The following is a 21,054-nucleotide window of genomic DNA, read 5'->3' as shown; positions in this document are numbered from 1 at the left end:
GTAAATCAGAAATGTGCGATAATTCTGTTACATATAATGAAAACCCAGTTTTCGTAATCCGGTTATTGTTCAATTACGTTTTTCTCGGGTTTTTTTTAGCGTTAAACGCTAACAAAATTTTAGGATGAAACACTTTTCTATGGCTTAATAAGTATTTTCAGAACGCAGGTCAAAATGTTCATAGATTGTGTTCTTCAGATTATTTTGCTAACTGTATGCGTGGAGCTACTGTATTAATTAATACTAATTATTAATACCGTGGTATATCGATTTGCGGCATGAGTTCTGATTGGTTCAAGGTTGTATAGATTTTTAAAACTACATCTCGTGATATTAGACCGCGTGCGATGACAAAGTGCTGCTTGTGGCAAAATTCAAAATGCACCATTAATTGGATTTACGCCCATTTTTTTACTGGAATTTTCAATATTTTTAAGTTAAGCAGTTTGACATGGTAAAGGTGCTGTGCGACTGAAAAAAGGCAGTAGCAATATGCATGGAGAAACATAAATTCAAAGATTGTTATTCGTAACTGCTAGACAACGGGAGTACGGCACGACGACACAGTAGATTTGGAATTTCAGACACTCTCGGCATCTCCCCGAAGACGGGAAAATGAAAATTCCAAAAATTCGGTTTTTTGGAATTTTCAGAAGATGACAGGTTCAGCCAAAATGCTTAGCCTGGCAAATTTCCGAGCCGAGCTAAAACTCTGACCAATCACAGCTTCCTTGGCGTGACGTCAATTTCAATTTTCGGTAGCACGATCATTTTCGACTTCCGGTTGCATTTTGCTTTGGAGCAAATCGCACTAGGTACATTGTGTTATTTGTAAGCTGGCATAACAATTATTTGCTTAATCTTGCCATCTTCTGACATAGTAATAAAAGCCTAATGATTTTGTCATCTGCAAAAATTTCATATTACCAGCTAGCAGGTTGAGTCGCTTCTGTGATTTCCTTCACAAATAACAACTCAGAATAATTTATTAGAAAACCATACCGACGACTAAGTACTGGTAGAACTTTCAAGTCCAGAACTGTCGACATTAACCAAACAGCTGCATCAGGGTTGGAAAAACTCAAACTTCAAAACAGCGCTGCAAAATTTTTACAAACCGCATCGCAACCCGTAACAAAATTTAAGTACGTATAAAAACATCATCAATTCCGCTTCCTATTGAACTGTTGAGCCATGACGGACAAATTAAATCATTTCTTTCGATACAAAACGAAACGCCAAGAGAGTGAAGAGGATTGCAGCCTGCCCCATCCACGCAGTGCAACTGCCAAGCCGAACCCACGGCCCGAAGTCCATACAGATTGGGCACAAAATATAGAAAGACCAACCAACGACCATCCGGCTTAACACCATTCAGATACATAATCAAAATCATGGAACATCGAGTGTTCCTCAGTATTCAGCTTGCGCCGCTCTTTGGGCGGAGTAAGCACTGCTTTAAGCACAGTGAATTCTGGATCGAAATTACTAACGTCTTCCTGAAATGCCTGAAAAAGGGAAAATAAGCTGCACAAAAATCAAATGCGGAAGCCTTCTCTACGAATATTAGCATTCTTTGAGAACTTTCTTAGATGACTCATTCTTCCGAAAACAAACATTAAATGCATTCAATTTATAAATCAGCTTAATACTTACAATTTTTGGTACGAATGGTGGTTTCACCTTCTTTCGCAAAAGGTCATCCCATTTTATGCTGCGAAAAAATGGTTGTTTTTTGATTTCTTCAGCATCCGCTTCACTTGCACCCAAACGTTTGTCGGGCGTCTTCCTCAACAGCTGAACCAAAAAGTTTAAATTTAAACACTGAAAAAATTTACGAAAACTGGCTAGTGCAGATAACTAGCCAATGTTAATGGTAAGTAAAGTTTGATCAACTACCTTTTTCATCAGTCCGACTGCATCAATCGAGAGAAACCGTGGATACTTGACTTCTTCATTTACAATACTGTCAAAGACTTCTTCTTCGTCTTCACCAGGAAAAGGTGATTCTCCGACTAACATTTCAAACACCAGTACTCCTAGACCCCACCAATCGACCGCACGGGTATAAGAGGCTTCCGTCAGCACTTCCGGTGCCAGGAATTCCGGCGTCCCACAAAAGGTTCCCGTGCGATCGCCAAATCCCATTCCTTCTTTACATAAACCAAAATCGGCAATCTTCACGTAACCTTCCGCGTCCAGCAGTAAATTATCCAACTTGAGATCACTGAAACAGCAGCCCATTCAAGACTTATTCGTTACAATTTCAATTTTAAATCCATACGAATTCCATAAATTTTCGAAAGGTTCAGCTTCAGCTATGACCACAAAGATATCCTGTTTCGTGTATTTAATTGGTATGATTTCAGGTTTGGCAAAAAATCTGTAGTCCGTACTGCAACGTATCTATGTCAATTGTAGCCGATGTCCTTTTCCAGGACTGTAGCTATTAAACTGGTACGCCGCAGGAAACTCATAACAAAGCGGTTTTCAAATTTTAACCTTAACCTACCGATAAACAATTTTGTTCTGGTGTAAATACTCCAGTCCCAGTAACACACAGGCTGCGTAGAAACATGCACGCGGTTCAGAGAAAATTTCGGCATGGATATGCATCATCAGATCTCCACCCGAAGCATATTCCATAACAAAACAAACATGATCCTGTCAACATAAACACACCCATCAATGATGTCATTCACCGCACAGTCCGCACCAACCACAAACATTAATGTGAGCTATTTATACCTGCGTCTGGAAACAAGCAAATAAATTGACTAAGAATGGATGACGAATGGCATTAACAGTTTCAAATATTCGCTTCTCCGCCAGCAGACTATCGATCTCGTCACGCGCAATAATATCGGCCTTCTTTAGAGCTTTGATTGCGAAATAACCTTCCGTCCGCTGGTGCTGAGCCAAAACTACTTTACCAAAGTGACCTCGACCCAAAACGGATATCAACCGGAAGTCGTCCAACGTGCACTGTCCCGGTCTAAAGAAATTATGTCATTACACTTACGCTAATATAAAATGTATGACTGTATCCATTAGACAACTTACATTGCACTGAACTTCAACTGCGCTTCGGAAATCCAGTCTCCATTAAATTCGGATCGAGGCGGTATTTCCGGAACCTGAGTTTTCCTCGGAGACACGGAACCCGCGGCCTTGTCGGCGTAAGAATTCACCACCTCGGCACTCCGTGCGCTCCCGTTGCGTTGCTTCACCACTTTCTCAGAACTCCGCCTCCGATCCTTCGATAGGTTGATCAAATCACTCTCAGTACTGCCTTCCCGACTCATTCGGTTTTTCAGCTCGGCTTCGATCACGGCAGCAGCCTCATGAGGTGCAGGAGGGAGGATATCGCTGTCTTCGATCAAAGAGCGCTCATCTGGACCAATCTGTGGCACTTCCTTCTTCAAAAGGCGGCTCCAAGCAGCGATGTTGATGCCCAGCTCGTGGGGTCGTAAAACTTTTCCCTTGTGTTTACCAAACAATTTATCTTGACGTTGGAGGCGGGGTTTCGGACAAAAAGTTGGATTTTGAAAATGGAACTGAAACCGGATTACTGTTAGTATGCTCACGATTAGCCGATCACCATTAAAGTGCTAAGGCTCCCGAATGGATGTTACCACTTACAATATAAATTAGCGAAGAATTCCTATTGAAACTTGATATGCATCGACATCGATATTCAAATTTATCGATTTATAACCTCTCTTTTCAGCATATCACTTATAACTCGTAAATAGTGCTAGACATCTCTTACATAAAATTGGGTAATACTAACTGTCACGGGTGATTCACAACAAACGTTGACCGACAATAATCCATACAAACCTCAGCAAATAACGTTCCTTGGGGCTCCAATTCAAGGGGGATACCGTTGCGAGCGTTATCAATAAAATCTTCCAGCCTCAAGAACTTCACACCACAAAGCGCCCGATAATCGTGCCAATATATACCAATTTCTAGTTCCCTTGCCTGCAAAACATAACGCTCATTTGATTGTAGAAATCAAAAATTATAACACTACAATCGATGTTATAACACTATGTTAGTGCTATCCATAACACAGAACCGTGGACGGCAAATGTTGTCGTTACGACTAACCGCTGTAGCACAGATTACAAGCGAACCTGTAACTGTATTAAATCCGCAGGTTGCAAACACAGATACGACAGTAGATGCGTAGATAGATAGACGCACCTTTTATTTGCAACTTTACACTCTAGTTCATATACAGGTATCTAGCATGTTTCATTAACACCGCTTATGAATTTTTACCCGGTCGAGGGTAATTTCGAATCTTTGATCCCAGGCTTTTTCGCTACATCTTTTCCAAGCAGTCTGACCCACGATCCGATTATTGTCAATTTTAAGAACCGCCATGACTTCACCTACACAGTTACTTTTTCACACCTTATTAAACTATAAAATATGAACCATTTACTTACTGGAATGATCTTTATCATCGCGGACATTATACACTCTTCCTTTCAGCGATCCCTTACTTCTGAGACCCAGTCCTGGTTTGGACCGTCCAGGGACTTCGTCCAGAAGCCGTTGACAACCCACCAGCCGCACATTTAATGTTCCGCTAATGGGCGCAGGTTTCGATACACAAGGAGGAACAATATCCGATGTTAATCCCTTCACGTCGGAAAAGGCGTAAACGGAGTGTCGGCCATCAGCCAGTGTATAATTAAATGTCGTGGTTGGGCTATAGATTATCAGCTCTTTTGCCAGAAGAGAACTCTGTGGACAGTCTCCCAACTCGTGAATGCGACGTTCCAGACTTAAACGAATCAAACGGAGTTTGTTTTCTGATTCCTCCAAAGTGTTGTTTGCCTATGTTAGTCAAGCACAATTTACAGTAATTATCTGATAAGCAAACCAAGAAGTTGCAAATAAGGTACGGTAAGAAATCGAACAAAAGGTAGTGTACAGAAATAACTACAGTAGACAGAATTTGCACGTTTTTGCACATTTTCAACATATCGTCTACTAAATATTGCTAAACTGTTCTTAAAAAATTGGGCAATGCGAACGATAATATGTGAGCACCTGGGTTACCTTCAACAGTTACTAACATTTAAATCAGCCAACACACAGTTTAATGAATCCGACTCAAAAGCCATGGAAATATAAATCATAGCCAACACTTCTTCAATGCGCATGATATTATTTCAACACACTTCCCAAAGTTTTGGACTTTTTATTCAAGCACATGCAAGTAGACTTACTTCTTGTAAAGCCTTTTTATCCGCATTCTTGGTCGCGTTAAGCAGCTTGATGACATTTCGCGCACCATCGCACAGGGCCGCCTCCACTCGTAAACGATGACGTAAATCCTCTATTCTGACCTGAATCGGCGTTTCCAGACCGAGACAGTTACCTAATTGTAGAGAGAACAACCAACAACATGCTATCTTCGGTAGTTTAATTATCATTCCCACACATGCGCACACTTACGCCCATTCTGACCATTCTCCACGGCAGCTTGCGCCCTCAGAATCTGCATGCGAATGTATTCCATACGACTCTTGCTTTCACGTAACATATTATCCGCCTCTTGGTAAAGTTTTACTTTGTCTTTATTTTGCATCGTCGAACCAGTTCCCAAAGTCAGCAACAGCTTTTCGGCGCCTTGTTTGACCTAAAAGGATCACATCTGAATAATCTGGCTGAGTACCCCACACACATATATACAATAAAAATTCACAAGTCGTATGTATGTAGTTTTATAATGAAAGTTCATTACACCGCACATCCATTACGAACTTAAACATTTTACCGATAACGGAAAGTACTGTACTAAGTAAAACATAAAGGAAACTACTAACGGAAATTACCGAAAACGAAAAGCACTAATGGTAAGCACAAAAAAAATTCGTTTTGACTTTAATAAACAAAACATGTCGTGTTAGCGAACAGCCATCAGTTTTTCCAAAAATATAACAATAAAGTTAAGATGTGAAATAATGGGCAATTAATTTATTAAGACTCAGGTGTGTGCAAATTTCCGTTAAATCTGCTAATTTCCGTAATTACTGTCGTCGAAGTGAAACTTTACAACCTAGGAATCAACATCTGTTGACATACGAATAACTAGACGAATCTTTCTCAAGTTACAAACTTACAACACCTTACCATCATTTCACGGTCAAGCTGTCGCTGCAGAATTGCAATATGCTCCAAGCGGGCATCGGACTCGTGCTGATCGTCGAGTGAATCTCCCTGAGACAGCGTTTGTTCTCGTCGTGGCATAACACGGGGCGACGCATCTGCCCAGCCAAACACAACATAAACATCTTCAGGTTACGAAACCATAATGCAGCAAAATATCCACTCTCCCAGCAGTAAAAAAACATGCAGAAAATTCAAAAACATACCAAGCTTCGAATCCCCACCGACCACAAACAACCGAAAGTTATTAAGATCATTCAGGTCTTTTTGTAATTCCAGCAACACAGATGTGGACTTCTTGACCATGCTGCGAGCTTGTGTGGAGCTGCTGCGGTCAGTGGTCACTCTGCGAATCTTCTCCGCACCTTCCTTGAGCTTCAGTTCTTTCCTTAGTTCATTTTTTCAGGTAGTCAATAACGCGATCTATACGAGGAATCAAATCGGCATCGCCATTTTCCGCTATTCCGTACTTCTCCTCGATATCGCGAAATGGATGGTCACCACTGCTGCCGCGATGGCCCTAATAAATTTCCAGAACTTTGTAAATCAGTGACAACAAAACGACCGTACGATTATATAGAAACATAAAAATTAAGTACGTATAATTGCTGCAAATGGTTGACAATTTTTGAATTCTGTAACGGGCGAGCTGACGGAGAAAGTCGATCTCTGATCATCATCCAGGTCTAACGCATGACACCGCACCGCGGTAAACGACTGCAACTTAGAATTCACAAAACGGTACCAACGAAAATTACTAGAGGCAACATGAACCATCATATTTATACGGCACAGGAATTTCATCACAGTGCTTGAACTGACAATTTCAGTGTTACGTACACGTCGGAAGCGTGATACAAAATACGACGATCTCTCTTCCAAAGATTTCGAAAATGTTTTCCCGTAGAACTTCTGCATTTCGATGTAAAATCATGATACAGAGTAACATAAACGCCGCTCTTCAGTCCCCACATAAAACCGTAACTAGCGAGATGTCTATAACTAACCAAAAGGAAAGCTCCTCTAACAGGCTGGTATGAAGCAGGAATCTGATGTTGAGTTAGGTAGTTTCAATTCTGACTATCCCGTACGATTTAATTGGCTAAATCTGAAATCTTGGCACTGATCAGCTGATTTTATCAGGATTAATCAATAACCAATTTTCACCCAGGCCTTAATCTTCAGACACGTCTGGTGTCTCAGAGTTAAGAACGATAATTATTAACAAATCGATAACAAATTAAAAGCCTTACGTTCGTGTGCACTCTCTTGAAAGCAAATTCGGCGCCCAATCGACTGACAGGTTCATTAGACATCAATAGGTCGAAACCCACCGACCATCTCCTCAAATCTGCACTTAATTCTCTCATTTTCCAGTGCAAATCGATCGAAAAAATCTCGTGCTTTTACGAGATTACGTTGCAGAGATAAATCAATACCATAATAAACTATTTACAACGCTAATAACCAGTATTACCCTAATGGTGCATATTTACCGTCATATTTCAAAGGTAAATTTAGCGCTTGTCATAAACATCTCCACTACAATCAAACACCCAGAACGCCAACACCTGATTAAGAAAACATTCTTCAGTTTTCTGTGCAGATAATTATGGATAAACGTGAACGACCACTTGAGCAGTCAATGACTTGTGACAAGTTGGCCATAAGGCCAGTCGAAGAAAATAACGCTCAGATTTTTCGGTGCTATTTTTTCCTTCGCTCTTACCCGACTTACCGGCGCACTGAATGTCTCTCCCGATTGTGTTGTCAAAGACGCCATTTGACTGGAAGACATGTCCAAAACAATCACTCCGTGATACAAATGACGCCTTTCATCCAAATCCCATCAATAATGCAGCCTACAGGAGAGAAACGGTTAAAAAAACAAGAGTGCTCTCACAGAGCAAGGATCGCCGATGGCGATTGTTAGGAACGGAAACGCGCGCGCGAGACAGATGAGAAAAAGCACCGTGAGGGTTGCGCAGATGAGCATGCAGAGTATTAATCGCATTCAATACGCTTCATATTTTGTATCCACCGCTCGCAGTGACACCGTTAACAAATAAACTGTAAAAGAACACTGCTGACCTTCATTTTCAGCTCAATTCATTCCGTTTATTCATTTGACGGCAGCGCCAAACTCACCGAAAAAATACCCAACCGCGAAATCTCAATTGAGATACTCGCACAAGAGCAACGAGGACAGAAAAATTAATTGGCAAGGATGCGCTGCATAGCACAAAAATATTTGGAAATATCTGTAAGCTCAGTGACTTTACTGCTCCATAACGAAAGAGCTTGCTAAAGCTTAAAAAAATTAGAACCTAAAAAAATTACAAGAAGTAACAGTTATATTTAATTTTAGTGATCTGAAATCCAAGCCTTTCAAAAGTTTACAACCACTTTATCGAAGATGACCCAGTAACTGAATGCATGTGACCGTGATGACAACGAACAGAAACGAAAGTATCCCGCTCATTGTCAGCTTGCAGTTAAAAAACGCCCGGCCCGACATATCAAGCCACAATTTCGGGCTACTTCAAAAACTATAAAATAATAGTTCAATACTGTAGTATCTATCTATTTATTTACAAACAATTTTCTTACAACAAGCGTTACAAACAAATTGAAAGTGTGAAACCTAAAGTCTAAACCCAATAAATTCTGCTGACCAAACAAACCGGTTTCTACTCAACAATTTCAATTGTCAGTTTTAGGCCAAGTTATCTTTGTGATTTGATATTCGGAGGCAATATCGTTTACACTTTTAAGTCGAAAATAAAACTTACACATGATTAGCTCATATCTAACGAAAATTTTCAAAAACTATCAGTACTGACTCGCGAAAAATGGATAGACAAAAACACAAATTACATACATCCTGCGAACACAGTCCGTGTGGATAACCAAAATTTCTGCATCCGCCAAAGTGCAAACCTGTTGCAATGTTCTGACGTCGCCGCTGTTAACTTGTTAGTTGTTACCAGTTACCGAGTTACGCTATTACTCTGCAACAGCACTTTGCAGCATCAGATTATTGACGAGGTGAAAAGCGCAGACCTAAACATCTCAAAAATAATTTTCTGGTTTTCAGTACCTTTCCACAACGCGCTGAACGAAATTTTTTATGCGTCCCCAATGGAACAAGAGAAGATGCAGCGGCAGTCAAAGATCTCCAGCATCGTCCAGCGAGAAATAAGGGATAACAGTAATAATGCGGATACCACTTGGACGTGACTCGATCACTTGATGTAAACTTTAGAAGCAATTGTGGTTGCGTGACTGCGTAAGCAATCTACCATCAACTCGCCATGCATATTGCATATCTCCATCGTATCGCAAAATAGGGAATTCCTCATACCACGGAAAGATAAATCTTTTAAAAATGACTCAGTCGCGGAGAATAACGAGCAGACGGTCAAGTCTGTGGTGAACGGCGTAGATCCCAAGGGGATGTAAAAGATGCGAGATCTTGTCTTGTGCAGAGCGGATTACATAAATTTGTTGACTATGCCAAGGATATCCGATTTTCGCTCAGAGAAGCGGGAGGACAAGTTTCTCTTGCATGCATGCGTTGACTGGCGGCGACTCACCGATATGAGTCACAGGTGAATGCGGCCCATTAAAATTCTCTCACGCACTACGTGACTACGTGTAGTGCCATAAAATTTCTCAAATTATCGACTAACTGCCGCCTCTCAGGAGAATGCCTCCGTTTGAATAGCACGAGATTTTTGCAAATTTGTAGACTTTCTTGTTTCCAAAGTTTCGAATCTTCAGTTGACAAATTTCAAATCTCCGTAATGTCTATTAAAAATCTGCTTAATAAAAGTCCCAGTCGCTGCAAAGATTAAGCTTTTAGAGGTACGAGTACTTAAAATTATCGATTTAAAGCGCATCACACAAGAAAGAGGGCGGCCAAAGAAACTGTGCGCATGTGGTGGAAATCCGTGCTTTTAATGTTAAACACGAAATGAGTCAAACCAGCCAATCAGTCATGTTCAGTGGATTCGGTTACGGAGTGGGCGGAGTTAACTGGTTCGACTGGTTCGATACTCTGTGGACCGGTAACGCAGCGTAGCCGACTTCGCCGATGAGCTCACTTGCTCAGAAACAGTCTGCCATCTGGCACTGCGGCATATTAAATTTTGAAAATCCTGCTGGTTCCTGAAGTTTCATTCTTCGCCGGAGCCCAAAAAAATTGTCTCGTTCCATCGATTCTGTTGTTGTCGCAGATTTTAATCGGAAGACTGCCTGCTAACCGCAAAAATGGTAAGTCTTTTGCGATTGGGACGAGCTGTCACGATTCCCGTTTGTGACAAGATGTAACCTTGAAAGCTGCTTTTAGCCGTGGACTCTTGGGCCGCGGCTCCTCCCAGCTTGTAATCGTTAAATTACTTACTGTAAAACATTTCAGAAAATTTACACCGATTATAAAAATATTTATAATATTTTATTTTCTTTGGTTGTTGAAAAACAGTAAGTCAAAAATTTATCTTGCGCTGAATTCGTACGTTTAAAAAAGAGCGTACGCCGCCGTAGACCGGTTGTGGATCTCTATCTTTCTCGTTTTTATTCTTAATACGACTCCACAAGACGTGGATAAGCCATAAGCCGCAATTAAGGCAAAATTGCTGCGCTGAATAGATAGCAGCGATTACGTAATGCAGAAAACTGAAATACTTAACAATTTGGATAAATCAGCCACGTGGCTGTGTTAGCGCTAACATAAGTAACATTCCTAACAAGCATAAAACCCAGCGCATTTGGCAGTATCAGTATGACAGGAAAGACTTGTGTTCAGCGAAATCGAAATTTTTTGGCGTTATTAAATGGAGCTCATTGTTATAAACCCGAGCATTTGTAGTGATACCATGATCACGTATTTTAAGTGAACCTTTCCAGCCTTCAAGTTTTTTTGGGCTGCTTCAGCCTACTTGCAGTTTATTAAATCCACGGCGTACTTTTCATCACAGTTATTATTTGTGATGATGCTTTTTCCAGGTGAACTTCACGATCGACGAAATTCGTGCTATGATGGACAAAAAGACCAACATCCGCAACATGTCCGTCATCGCTCACGTCGACCACGGAAAATCTACGTTGACTGATTCTTTGGTATGCCACGTACAAGCGGTTAATTTTCAAAAAATTTGACAAAATCGTATAAGAAGAGCAAATAGCGGTACCACTTAGCGAATATATCTACGAAAAAGTTTTGCAGGTTACCAAGGCCGGTATCATTGCCCAGTCGAAGGCAGGTGAAATGCGATTTACCGACACTCGCAAAGATGAGCAGGAACGTTGCATTACCATCAAATCAACGTATGTATCGCAGTGGTCCGCATGCCAGTGAAGTTAAATGTAAAACGGGTTCTTTGTTGCGCAGAGCCATCTCCATGTACTTCGAACTGCAAGCCAAAGACGTTCCCCTTGTCAAGGGTGAAACGCAAATCGACAAGGAACGCACACCCGGTTTCCTTATCAACTTGATCGACTCTCCCGGTCACGTGGACTTCTCGAGTGAAGTGACGGCTGCACTCCGTGTTACCGATGGAGCTCTCGTTGTCGTCGACGCCGTCAGTGGTACGTGCACAATAAATTGTCGACGGGCCGAACCATTTGTTAATTTTTTGGGTGTTTTTAAAAGGTGTCTGTGTGCAAACCGAGACTGTGCTCCGTCAAGCTATTGCTGAGCGCATTAAGCCAGTCCTTTTCATGAACAAGATGGATCGTGCTCTCCTGGAGTTGCAGCTGGAACAGGAAGACCTTTACCAGACCTTCCAACGTATTGTGGAAAGCATCAACGTCATCATCGCTACCTACTCTGACGAGTCGGGCCCCATGGGTGACATCAAGATCGACCCCTCCAAGGGCAACTGTGGTTTTGGTAGCGGTCTGCACGGATGGGCCTTTACGCTGAAGCAGTTCGCTGAAATGTATGCCGCTAAATTCGGCATTGATTTGGAGAAGTTGATGAACAAACTGTGGGGTGAGAACTACTACAACGCCAAGACCAAGAAATGGTCCAAACAGAAGAGTGAAGCTGATGACAAGCGTGCCTTCAATATGTTTGTCTTGGATCCCATCTACAAGGTGTTCGATGCCGTTATGAAGTTCAACAAAGAAGAAACTGCCAAGTTGATGGAGAAACTGAACATTGTCCTGAAGGGTGAAGATAAGGAAAAGGAAGGCAAACACTTGCTTAAGGCGATCTTCCAGCAGTGGCTCCCAGCCGGTGAAGTGCTGTTCCAGATGATCACGCTCCATCTGCCGTCACCCCAAACAGCGCAAAAGTACCGCATGGAGTTGTTGTACGAAGGACCTATGGATGACGAAGCTGCCGTAGCTGTTAAGGTAAGTCACTGCGATAACACTGGCGTCTTTGTTGTAGTAGTTTGGATGTTATTTTACTGCACTCGGAGCTTACGCGAGTTTTGGTTTTGTAGAACTGTGATCCCAACGGACCGCTGATGATGTACATCAGTAAGATGGTACCCACTTCTGATAAGGGTCGGTTCTACGCGTTCGGTCGCGTGTTTTCCGGGGTCGTGCAGACCGGTCAGAAAGTGCGCATTATGGGTCCGAACTATGTGCCCGGCAAGAAGGACGATTTGTACGAAAAGTCTATCCAGCGTACCGTTTTGATGATGGGTCGTGGCACGGAAGCCATTGAGGATGTGCCCAGTGGTAACATTTGCGGTTTGGTTGGTGTTGACCAGTTTTTGGTCAAGACGGGTACCATTACCACGTTCAAGGATGCTCACAACCTGAAGGTTATGAAATTCAGGTACGCGTGTATTGCGCTGTTTAAGTAGTAGGGGTTAGTTCAGAGTTTAATTCTGTTTTAGTGTGTCACCCGTCGTGCGTGTTGCCGTTGAGCCGAAAAATCCCGCAGACTTGCCGAAATTGGTGGAAGGTTTGAAGCGTTTGGCCAAGTCCGATCCTATGGTCCAATGTATCATTGAAGAGAGCGGTGAGCATATCATCGCCGGAGCTGGCGAATTGCACTTGGAAATTTGTTTGAAAGACTTGGAAGAAGATCACGCATGCATCCCGATCAAGACGTCAGATCCTGTTGTATCTTACCGTGAAACCGTGTCAGAAGAGTCATCTGAACTGTGCTTAAGTAAATCACCCAACAAGCACAATCGTCTGTACATGAAGGCAGTTCCGATGCCGGACGGCCTGGCTGAAGACATTGAATCAGGTGAAATCACCGCCAAGCAGGAGTTTAAGGCCCGTGGCCGTATCCTGGCTGATAAGTACGGTTATGACGTTGGTGAAGCCCGTAAGATTTGGTGCTTTGGTCCGGAAACAAGTGGCGCTAATCTTCTTATGGACGTCACCAAGGGAGTACAATACCTCAACGAAATCAAGGATTCCGTCGTTGCTGGTTTCCAGGTACAACGCGTATAGTACGTACATGTAACAGAGAATCGAAAACCTGACTGTTTTTGTTTATAGTGGGCAACAAAGGAAGGTGTACTCTGTGAAGAGAATTGTCGTGGTATCCGCTTCAACGTACACGATGTGACACTCCATGCTGATGCCATCCATCGTGGTGGTGGTCAGATCATCCCCACAGCTCGTCGGTGCTTTTATGCCTGCGTCTTGACTGCCGCTCCTCGTCTCCAAGAGCCGGTGTACCTGGTGGAAATCCAGTGTCCGGAGGCGGCTGTCGGTGGTATCTACGGTGTACTGAATCGTCGTCGTGGCCACGTCATCGAGGAAAGCCAAGTGGTGGGCACGCCCATGTTCGTCGTCAAGGCTTACCTGCCGGTAAACGAGTCCTTCGGCTTCACGGCCGATCTGCGCTCAAACACTGGTGGCCAGGCGTTCCCTCAGTGCGTCTTCGACCACTGGCAGATCCTTCCAGGTGATCCCATGGACGGCAAGAGCAAGCCTGCCGAAGTGGTGGCCGTCACCCGTAAGCGAAAGGGTCTTAAGGAGGGTGTCCCAGATTTGAGCAATTATTTGGATAAGCTTTAAATTGTGTTAAGTGGGATTTTGTGCGATCGATTAATATTTCATCTTTGGTTCGCTTAATTTTGTGCTTAAAGGCTAAAAAAATGTAGTTGTCGTTCCGTATTGTCGCTTTGTTCGTCGTAATCTTTTTTATTGCGTTAGTTAATTTCTTAATTCATAATAATTATTCTGCTATAAAAAGAAAACATTGGCATCTTTGCTGTTGGGGCGGATGGTAGGCAGGTACTCAACAGTTCACACGATATGAATCTTTCACACTTTCCAGCAACGCAGCACTTCCTTGACTGTAGTTGCAAATACTTATTCAGATGGCTGCTTGATTGATTAAGGTTGGTCCTTGCGAGCAAGGCAGTGGTTTCCCGGTTAGGTCCGCTCCTGCAGTTTTGCAAAAAAAGTAGTGTAACCTGCGTTCAGAATTTTGTGCGTACTTGTTCAAAAATGTCCATGCACCCTTTTAAAGCACCTGAAGACTGAACATTGTGATGATTATCAGAAAAGTGTTGTTTCCATACCTTAAGGTCTTGACGATCGTTTCCGGTTACGACGCTTCTGGATATCTTGAGCTGTTAGCTCTTCCTTACGTTCATTTGTAACGAACTCTCCCTGTTGAATTTGCAAACAACTTCAACTCAATTAATTTTCATGATACCATAAATTTGGTTTTTATAAATTCTGGATGTGCTCGTAAGTATTGCACATTCAATAAATGTGTTCAGTAAATGTAAAAAACGTCGGGCTATTACTTCTGTTACAAACCGTTTATTTAGTACTTATTTTACATTAATGATGGGATTGACAGAAAAACGTGCATGCAGCATGCAGTAGCAGTACCTCGTCCAGGTGGTCAATGATAGCGTCCATTTTCTTTGCTCTGTTCAGTTTAGCTCTTTCCATCATGTCCAGCTTGTTGAGCGCTGCATCGAAATGCCCAATGATGGCTTTAAGAGCGCTTTCGATTTTTTGCATTCGCTTTTCCATTCTGTAATTAATTTATGAATGCAGCAAAAATATCTTGGTCCTAATAAAGATTTGCTATGTCTTGCCCGCACTCATTGAACTTCGCGGCATCGATCCCTCCGATTGTTTCGTATTCTTCCTAAAATTCGCGGCACAGTTTTATAATGTTAGTAGCACAATAGTCTGTAAAGCGCCGGTATCTAACACAAAAATCACTAATTGTAAGGCCCAGGGGAAACGTTAGGAAGCAGCCCACCTGTCCCGGAAGTAGCGCACTGTTGCCGAAAACGGTCTTGATTTCTTCTTCGGTGTATCCCCTGTTCTTCAGGTCGTCCTGCCAGCGGGCCAATTCATCCAGGGCTTTCTGTTTCAGGACTTTATCATGGACTAAAAGTTCTTCTTGCTTTTTTTTCCTCAACGATTTCCAGTTAAGCTTACGCAGAATTCGGTCGAATCCTTTCTTGATATATTCGCCAATATCAAAATCACTTCTACGCGTAGCCAGATCTTCTTTGACGGCCGCGTAGGTCTCGTTGATGATGGCCAGAAACATGTTGAACAGCACGAAAAAGACGAAGAAGATGTAGGTAAAGAAGAATATCGGTCCTAAAACGCTGTTAGCGTTCTGCAGTTGGTCGAAATCAAAGTCACCCAGAATCACTCGAAGTAAGGTCATGGCTGCACTGCCAATATCGCTGTATCCTTCCAGCTGAATATAAAAAAGAAGAAAATCAAAGAAATGCTAGCAATCCTTTGATTTCTTTAGCAGAAATCAAAGCAATGCTAGCAAATCCCAGCCGTTGTACTATCGTTGTGTTGTACTATCTTCGTGATTTATGTACATTGTGCAGTTTTTAAAACAGATATCAACCAAAATCAGGCGTTAATCTGTACGGTAATGCAGTAGATGCTATACACATACAGTACAGTATTACTGCTTTGCGATTATAATACAATACATATATTTCTTGAAGGTTTGTACACGCACACTACTCGGAAACCATCGCGAATTTCCCGGTGCCGACAAACAAAATTTAATTATGTGCCGTACCTGTGTTCCAAACATGAAGTACCCTAGCTGCGCAAAGGAGAAGAATACGATGAAAAACATTATGGCGAAGTTGAAAATGTCTTTGGCCGCCTTCGACAAGGTATAGCTCAACTGCATCATGGTTTTGTTAAAACTGAGATACTTAAACAGCTGCAAATAAGCAGAGAGAACCGGTCAACAAGAAATATAGTCTATATAACTATTTATCTTGTTCACAGTGCAATAAGTAAGGCGTTGGTAAAACATACCTTGATCCAGGCAAGAAATCCCAAAACGGCAAAGGCGTTATTAAGGCACGCATGGTAAAAACTTAAATATTGAAAGTCAACGAATTCATTCCGTTTGCTGAGAAGCGTGCCAAGAAATTCTTCTACCTAAAAGATCAGGTATATGGTAAAGACATTCATATATATTCACATCGGTAACTGTTCGTACGTAATACGGTCGGTAAAAGCGGTAACTGCAACAACACAGTTGCAGAGTGTCATTATGCACGATCGTCTACTGTACTCTGTACAATCACCATCAACAGTTTCAAAATTTTTAACTATCAGACGGTAATATGATACCATACATATAAAAATTAATAAGTTAAATAATAATTTACTCCTTATTGTTAATGAAGCTGCTGAACACTTACCATCATGTAACGCTGGATTTCGAATGCAATGCAGCAGATGGAGATGGCCAAAACAATGAGATCCAACACATTCCAGAACGAGCGGAAGTAATGATGTCTTAAGGTCAACAATTCCACTGTTTCCTCACCAACATAATACAGCACAAACACAATAAATAGCCCCTCGAATAACAGCACAACATAATCCCAATTGTCCACGTATTTGATGAACTTGCTCACGCGAATGTCTGCGGAATTGACCAGACCACCGGTCGCCGGAAATTCTGTTACCAATCTAGGAATTAACGTCGTATATCTTATGCTATTAATGAACTGAACAACTGGTAAACTGATCGGAGAACTTCAGTATCATGCTACGAATTAGCATTCCCTACCGAATGATGGCGAATAAATTGAGATTTGCGTTGTATGTGGAAAGGTCAATGAAAACTGCCCGGGTGCCTTCGCTCAGCCACCGATGTTGACGCATTTGTTTTATGATATTTACAGTTGCGTTTTTCGTTAAATTGAGATTTTGTATAAATCCACCGTCATGGTAAGTGCAGATTTTTCCCCAATGCGCAGCGAGCGAAGAGTTTGACATTGGTGTATAGGTCCATCTAAAAATCTGGCTAAATTCACACTAATCCTATTTGTCCATAATGTGCTGTACAGAGTCTGTACAGGATCCGGTAATTTAAATCTAGGATATATCAATGCGTATGCGGGCAGTTACTTCATGTGTACATACGTTACGTTCGCTCCGCCGAATGGAAGTTGATCCTCAGCCGACTTTGTGAAGTGATTAAAACAAGAATATATAAAGCTTTGAAATTGTTCCGGAATTCCGCAGCTTCCATTGCGAACTCGCAGTTGCCGCATCCTTGGCACACCCAACATTTTGTTGTGGTAAAAGATAAAATTCGCGTGGGGATCAAAATCTGTCATATTCTGGAACTCTGGCGAAAATCTGAAAACGACACAATTTTTTGCACCGGTACAAAGTGGGTATTGGAAAACTTACAAAATGTCCGGTATGTCTGAGCGATTGGGCTTAGGGAGTTCCATCAAATCTTCCCAAAATAATCCATTTATTAAGGAGACTTCGTAATACTAAAATTTAACAAAAGAGTATAGTTTTATCGTTCTTGGGAAAATATCCCACATGCTTAATGCCAGATAAAGCAAACGTGTGTAAATGTGGGTACGTAGCGTAATGCATGTACAATATTGTACATCTACATATATGCTGCGGGTACTGCAATGTGCTAAACAGTATTGCAAAACAGCACCTCGTAAACATCGTTGAACGAAACCAGCTGAGTGAAGGGTCTCGGGGAGGTTTCTACGAACGATAATTCCATTGCTCGATGCAGGTAGAACATAGAAGAATCAGTCGCGCCAAAGGTCACTAAATAAAACAGCCGATATGTGAGTCCCCCTGACCATCAATTTTTTTAACGCACAGTAAAGTTTTCGAATAAACATTAGCTCATAACGTACTCATCATAATGCACGCAAGGAACAAGACATAGACGAATAGCTCGCGTAAGGTCGTTCTCACGTATGCTTCCCGGTTGGTGACGGTTGCTTCGGTTTCTCGCGTAGCCCAGAACGCTAGAATCACGTGTTAACTGAAAGTTTATCGAGCGCTTTTACCTAGTTTCCTACCTCGAATAGATTTCCTCAGTGTGTACCATATTCCTGTGGGCTCATCCGGATTAGGATCTCTCGAAGGGAGCCCGATGTTGGGGTCAATGAGCACTAGCCGTGGCGCTCGCTTATCCACCGGTTTTGTTTCATCTTCTCGTGGCGTCGGCACAGCGGCATTCCTTAAAGATGGAGGAGGTGTGGATGCTGGCGGTCTATTCGGTGTCCCATCCCACTGCCGGGCTGGTATGCCGGGAGCCGTAGGCCTCCTCCCGTTCGCTTCCATTAGAAAAACAATATACGTGTGAAAAATTGGGTGCAAAACTGTACTGCCAAAAAATGGAAAATAGATTAACGCATAAAAAAATCTTGCATCCAAGAGAAAAATACAGATGGCAAATTTTTATGTGTTGGTAATAACTGGGCAAAAAATAAAAATAATTCTTCCCAGTTTCTAGTGTGCTGGCAAGGAAGCGAAGGAACAACTTACTATACGATACTCTTCTGTTCGACTGCAATACTGCTGTATTCTGTTGCCACTTTGAGGCAGCACACAAATTTGTTCTCTTTGACGAAGGCTTATTGCAGCTGCGCTCTAAACAGATTGCAAATGTACAATACGATACAGAAGTCCTTTTATTTATTTTTATTATTTTGTGATTGCTTACCGCTTACGATTAATTCTGTAATACTCAAATGTTGTTGCTTCCAGAAGTTAAATCAGGTTAAATCAGTTCCTAACGTTTTTCGTTTCTGTCATCATTCGGAAAAATATCTGTTTCGTCGAAGCCGATGCCATGAGCCAAACGGAGGATGAGGAGCCCAATTCTTGGATGGTAAAACATTTCTACATTTTTGGAGATATTGAATGCCTTTGTGACTTTCTCCTTATAAGAAGAGTTTGTTATTGAACCTTGGACGTAACTTCGGTGATGTGAGCGTCGTACATTGTAATAGATCAGGGATAATTTAACGGTAGCAATACGGACTTAATACGTACCATTTACCAATAACTTGATGCGCCGCAAATACTGAGACAGCGCGTTTATCGAGTTCTTTTCAGGTTCGCGATTGCGAAATGTACCGCGACGAATACCGAGAGTGCAAATGTAAGATGCGCAGCCACCTCACGCGAGAGCCCGTGTTGATACTGAACTGTTTCAGCGATCCGAGGAAGGTTTCATCAGTTGTTTACCACGGGAGAGACGTTCTCGTGCGAAGAGTGGAAAGATGACTTCAAGGACTGCTTGCAGTGGTTCAAAAAGATGGATCAGGCCGCTCTGGTAAGCACTGCCAAGTACCGAGCACATGTTTGGACTGTGAACTTGTGTTTCCTGTAGCGGGTGAATAAACCTGCACAGGCATTGTAAAGTTCTTCAGCTTACGTTAATTTGTTGTTGTTCAGTGTTATGTGTAATTTCAAGTGACACACGGCAGCTTATCATCCTTTTCGCTAAAATGAATGCTTACAGTAAATCACTGTAAATGCCTACTCCTCGTATTTAATAATAACCATTGTACATAGCTGTTAGTTTGCAGTAAAGTTAGTGAAGCACTTGTTACAATTTTTTCAGACATCGTTGCGATAAATTTTTCAACGTTTTCTGGTTATACATTAACATTTGGGAACCTGCCGTACATGTTTTCTTGATTTTTGCTGAATGTTAGAAAGTGGTGGAACATTTTTTTGTTGTGTGAGAACCATACAAATTATGCATGGTGCATAATATTTTAATAATATACATCGGAATTTTTGTAGAAGAGGGTCGTGCAGCATGAAAAAGCGCGAGTAGCGAAACGCACCCTGAATGCTGTAAGCAACGATGTATGGGAGCAACGCTCGGAGGCGCCGGCTGATTGGGCTTTGCCGCTGCCAAATACCATTAACAACCTCTTCAAAACCAGGTATTCTTCCACGGAAATCTTTTGTAAATTTTAATATCTGCTTGTGCCACTTGGGAGGAATGTAAGAAATCAGTCGCTAAAATGTATGGATAGCGTCGTATACATACAAGAGCACTGTGAAACAGTCCTCATTCTCGTTTCGTAGCCCTTTGGCTCGGAGTCGCGAAAAGGAAGAAAAAGATAAATCATTATGAAAGGACCGTACTAAGTCCAAAGGAGAAGACCAAACATGCAATGAGATCTGTGATATGGGAGTGCGCAGACGATCGCCGACAGGACGAGGAGGTACGCAGGATCTTCGAAATGAAGAAAAATGCGAACACTGCTGGAGCTTGCTGTTCTTCGAAGTATGTATCCTTTAGTGCTTCTTTGAAACTCTTGGTGGTTGAAGTGATTTAACGACCATTTTGTGCCTTTTACATCGTTTTTGGCGGTGTGTGGTGATGAATTTATGTGTGTTTGCTAGTCGGTTGTAAATGAGCGTGATACGCAATGTCTCATAAGAAATACGATACACACAAGTATCGCGCCCGAGGCGACTTTGCTTCAGTGCATTGTACGTAGCTTTGCTTCCATAGAATTCTGCGGGTTGAATTGAATACATATGAGAAAAAGTGTATGATCTTTGTTGATTACTCATCGTCTTCACTTTCCACAAAAGGAGAGATTCGCTGGCTGGGTTGAGTTC

The 21,054-nt window shown here is 42.0% G+C and overlaps 4 protein-coding genes across 6 annotated transcripts; 2 read left to right on the top strand and 2 right to left on the bottom strand.

Moving 5' to 3' along the window:
- Positions 1-970: 970 nt before the first annotated feature.
- LOC129581474 (serine/threonine-protein kinase N2-like) lies at positions 971-9,801 on the bottom strand. Of its 2 annotated transcripts, none has more exons than XM_055472579.1 (15): positions 9,293-9,801; positions 7,922-8,054; positions 6,399-6,712; positions 6,157-6,290; positions 5,479-5,662; positions 5,250-5,401; positions 4,461-4,854; positions 4,291-4,403; positions 3,844-3,987; positions 3,064-3,557; positions 2,749-2,995; positions 2,513-2,664; positions 1,900-2,227; positions 1,657-1,797; positions 971-1,508 (listed from the first exon to the last, which is right to left on the bottom strand). In XM_055472579.1, exons 3-15 carry the CDS (start codon positions 6,496-6,498, stop codon positions 1,365-1,367), a joined length of 2,727 nt encoding a protein of 908 aa, XP_055328554.1. In that variant the 5' UTR covers positions 6,499-6,712; positions 7,922-8,054; positions 9,293-9,801; the 3' UTR covers positions 971-1,364. The 2 variants fall into 2 exon arrangements, with proteins under 2 accessions (XP_055328554.1, XP_055328553.1); XM_055472578.1 differs by having other exon boundaries at positions 7,931-8,054.
- A 485-nt stretch (positions 9,802-10,286) lies between these two features.
- On the top strand, positions 10,287-14,375 carry LOC129581475 (eukaryotic translation elongation factor 2-like). Its single transcript, XM_055472580.1, has 8 exons — positions 10,287-10,467; positions 11,200-11,313; positions 11,420-11,520; positions 11,585-11,781; positions 11,846-12,552; positions 12,645-12,985; positions 13,047-13,599; positions 13,663-14,375. The coding sequence occupies exons 1-8, from the start codon at positions 10,465-10,467 to the stop codon at positions 14,185-14,187; spliced, it is 2,541 nt and encodes an 846-aa protein (XP_055328555.1). The 5' UTR covers positions 10,287-10,464; the 3' UTR covers positions 14,188-14,375.
- Positions 13,661-18,918, bottom strand: LOC129581476 (polycystic kidney disease 2-like 2 protein). Its single transcript, XM_055472581.1, has 14 exons — positions 18,483-18,918; positions 18,315-18,428; positions 18,104-18,222; positions 17,836-17,924; positions 17,563-17,781; positions 17,207-17,431; positions 16,833-17,106; positions 16,441-16,566; positions 16,193-16,342; positions 15,398-15,850; positions 15,234-15,280; positions 15,016-15,163; positions 14,697-14,787; positions 13,661-14,559 (listed from the first exon to the last, which is right to left on the bottom strand). The coding sequence occupies exons 1-13, from the start codon at positions 18,745-18,747 to the stop codon at positions 14,698-14,700; spliced, it is 2,319 nt and encodes a 772-aa protein (XP_055328556.1). The 5' UTR covers positions 18,748-18,918; the 3' UTR covers positions 13,661-14,559; position 14,697.
- A 125-nt stretch (positions 18,919-19,043) lies between these two features.
- LOC129581472 (UPF0545 protein C22orf39 homolog) lies at positions 19,044-20,943 on the top strand. 2 transcript variants are annotated; one of them, XM_055472576.1, is made up of 5 exons: positions 19,044-19,297; positions 19,525-19,570; positions 19,626-19,744; positions 20,221-20,366; positions 20,512-20,934. In XM_055472576.1, exons 1-5 carry the CDS (start codon positions 19,259-19,261, stop codon positions 20,558-20,560), a joined length of 399 nt encoding a protein of 132 aa, XP_055328551.1. In that variant the 5' UTR covers positions 19,044-19,258; the 3' UTR covers positions 20,561-20,934. The 2 variants fall into 2 exon arrangements, with proteins under 2 accessions (XP_055328551.1, XP_055328552.1); XM_055472577.1 differs by having other exon boundaries at positions 19,293-19,395; positions 20,512-20,943.
- Positions 20,944-21,054: the final 111 nt, after the last annotated feature.

The sequence above is a fragment of the Paramacrobiotus metropolitanus genome, unplaced genomic scaffold (genome assembly GCF_019649055.1).
Source record: "Paramacrobiotus metropolitanus isolate TYO unplaced genomic scaffold, Prichtersi_v1.0 Parri_scaffold0000005, whole genome shotgun sequence".
Classification (NCBI taxonomy): Eukaryota; Metazoa; Tardigrada; class Eutardigrada; order Parachela; family Macrobiotidae; genus Paramacrobiotus; species Paramacrobiotus metropolitanus.
The sequence above is the reverse complement of the archived record's forward strand: the minus strand, read 5'-3'. Positions and strand labels throughout refer to the sequence as shown.

What these genes read in the sequence shown, in the direction of transcription:
- LOC129581474 (XM_055472579.1), bottom strand. Translation starts at nt 6,498, where the DNA reads ATGGTCAAGAAGTCCACATCTGTGTTGCTGGAATTACAAAAAGACCTG. An exon ending in ATAAAAAGGCTTTACAAGAA is followed by an intron (nt 4,855 to 5,249) that starts GTAAGTCTACTT and finishes TGACTAACATAG; the next exon opens with GCAAACAACACTTTGGAGGA. An exon ending in CGATGATAAAGATCATTCCA is followed by an intron (nt 4,404 to 4,460) that starts GTAAGTAAATGG and finishes GTAACTGTGTAG; the next exon opens with GTGAAGTCATGGCGGTTCTT.
- LOC129581475 (XM_055472580.1), top strand. An exon ending in CTACGTTGACTGATTCTTTG is followed by an intron (nt 11,314 to 11,419) that starts GTATGCCACGTA and finishes AAAGTTTTGCAG; the next exon opens with GTTACCAAGGCCGGTATCAT. An exon ending in AAGCTGCCGTAGCTGTTAAG is followed by an intron (nt 12,553 to 12,644) that starts GTAAGTCACTGC and finishes TTGGTTTTGTAG; the next exon opens with AACTGTGATCCCAACGGACC.
- LOC129581476 (XM_055472581.1), bottom strand. Translation starts at nt 18,747, where the DNA reads ATGGAAGCGAACGGGAGGAGGCCTACGGCTCCCGGCATACCAGCCCGG. An exon ending in CCTTGCGTGCATTATGATGA is followed by an intron (nt 18,223 to 18,314) that starts GTACGTTATGAG and finishes TGTTTTATTTAG; the next exon opens with TGACCTTTGGCGCGACTGAT. An exon ending in AATTTATTCGCCATCATTCG is followed by an intron (nt 17,107 to 17,206) that starts GTAGGGAATGCT and finishes GTTAATTCCTAG; the next exon opens with ATTGGTAACAGAATTTCCGG.
- LOC129581472 (XM_055472576.1), top strand. Translation starts at nt 19,259, where the DNA reads ATGAGCCAAACGGAGGATGAGGAGCCCAATTCTTGGATG. An exon ending in AGGAGCCCAATTCTTGGATG is followed by an intron (nt 19,298 to 19,524) that starts GTAAAACATTTC and finishes AGTTCTTTTCAG; the next exon opens with GTTCGCGATTGCGAAATGTA. An exon ending in AACAACCTCTTCAAAACCAG is followed by an intron (nt 20,367 to 20,511) that starts GTATTCTTCCAC and finishes CTCGTTTCGTAG; the next exon opens with CCCTTTGGCTCGGAGTCGCG.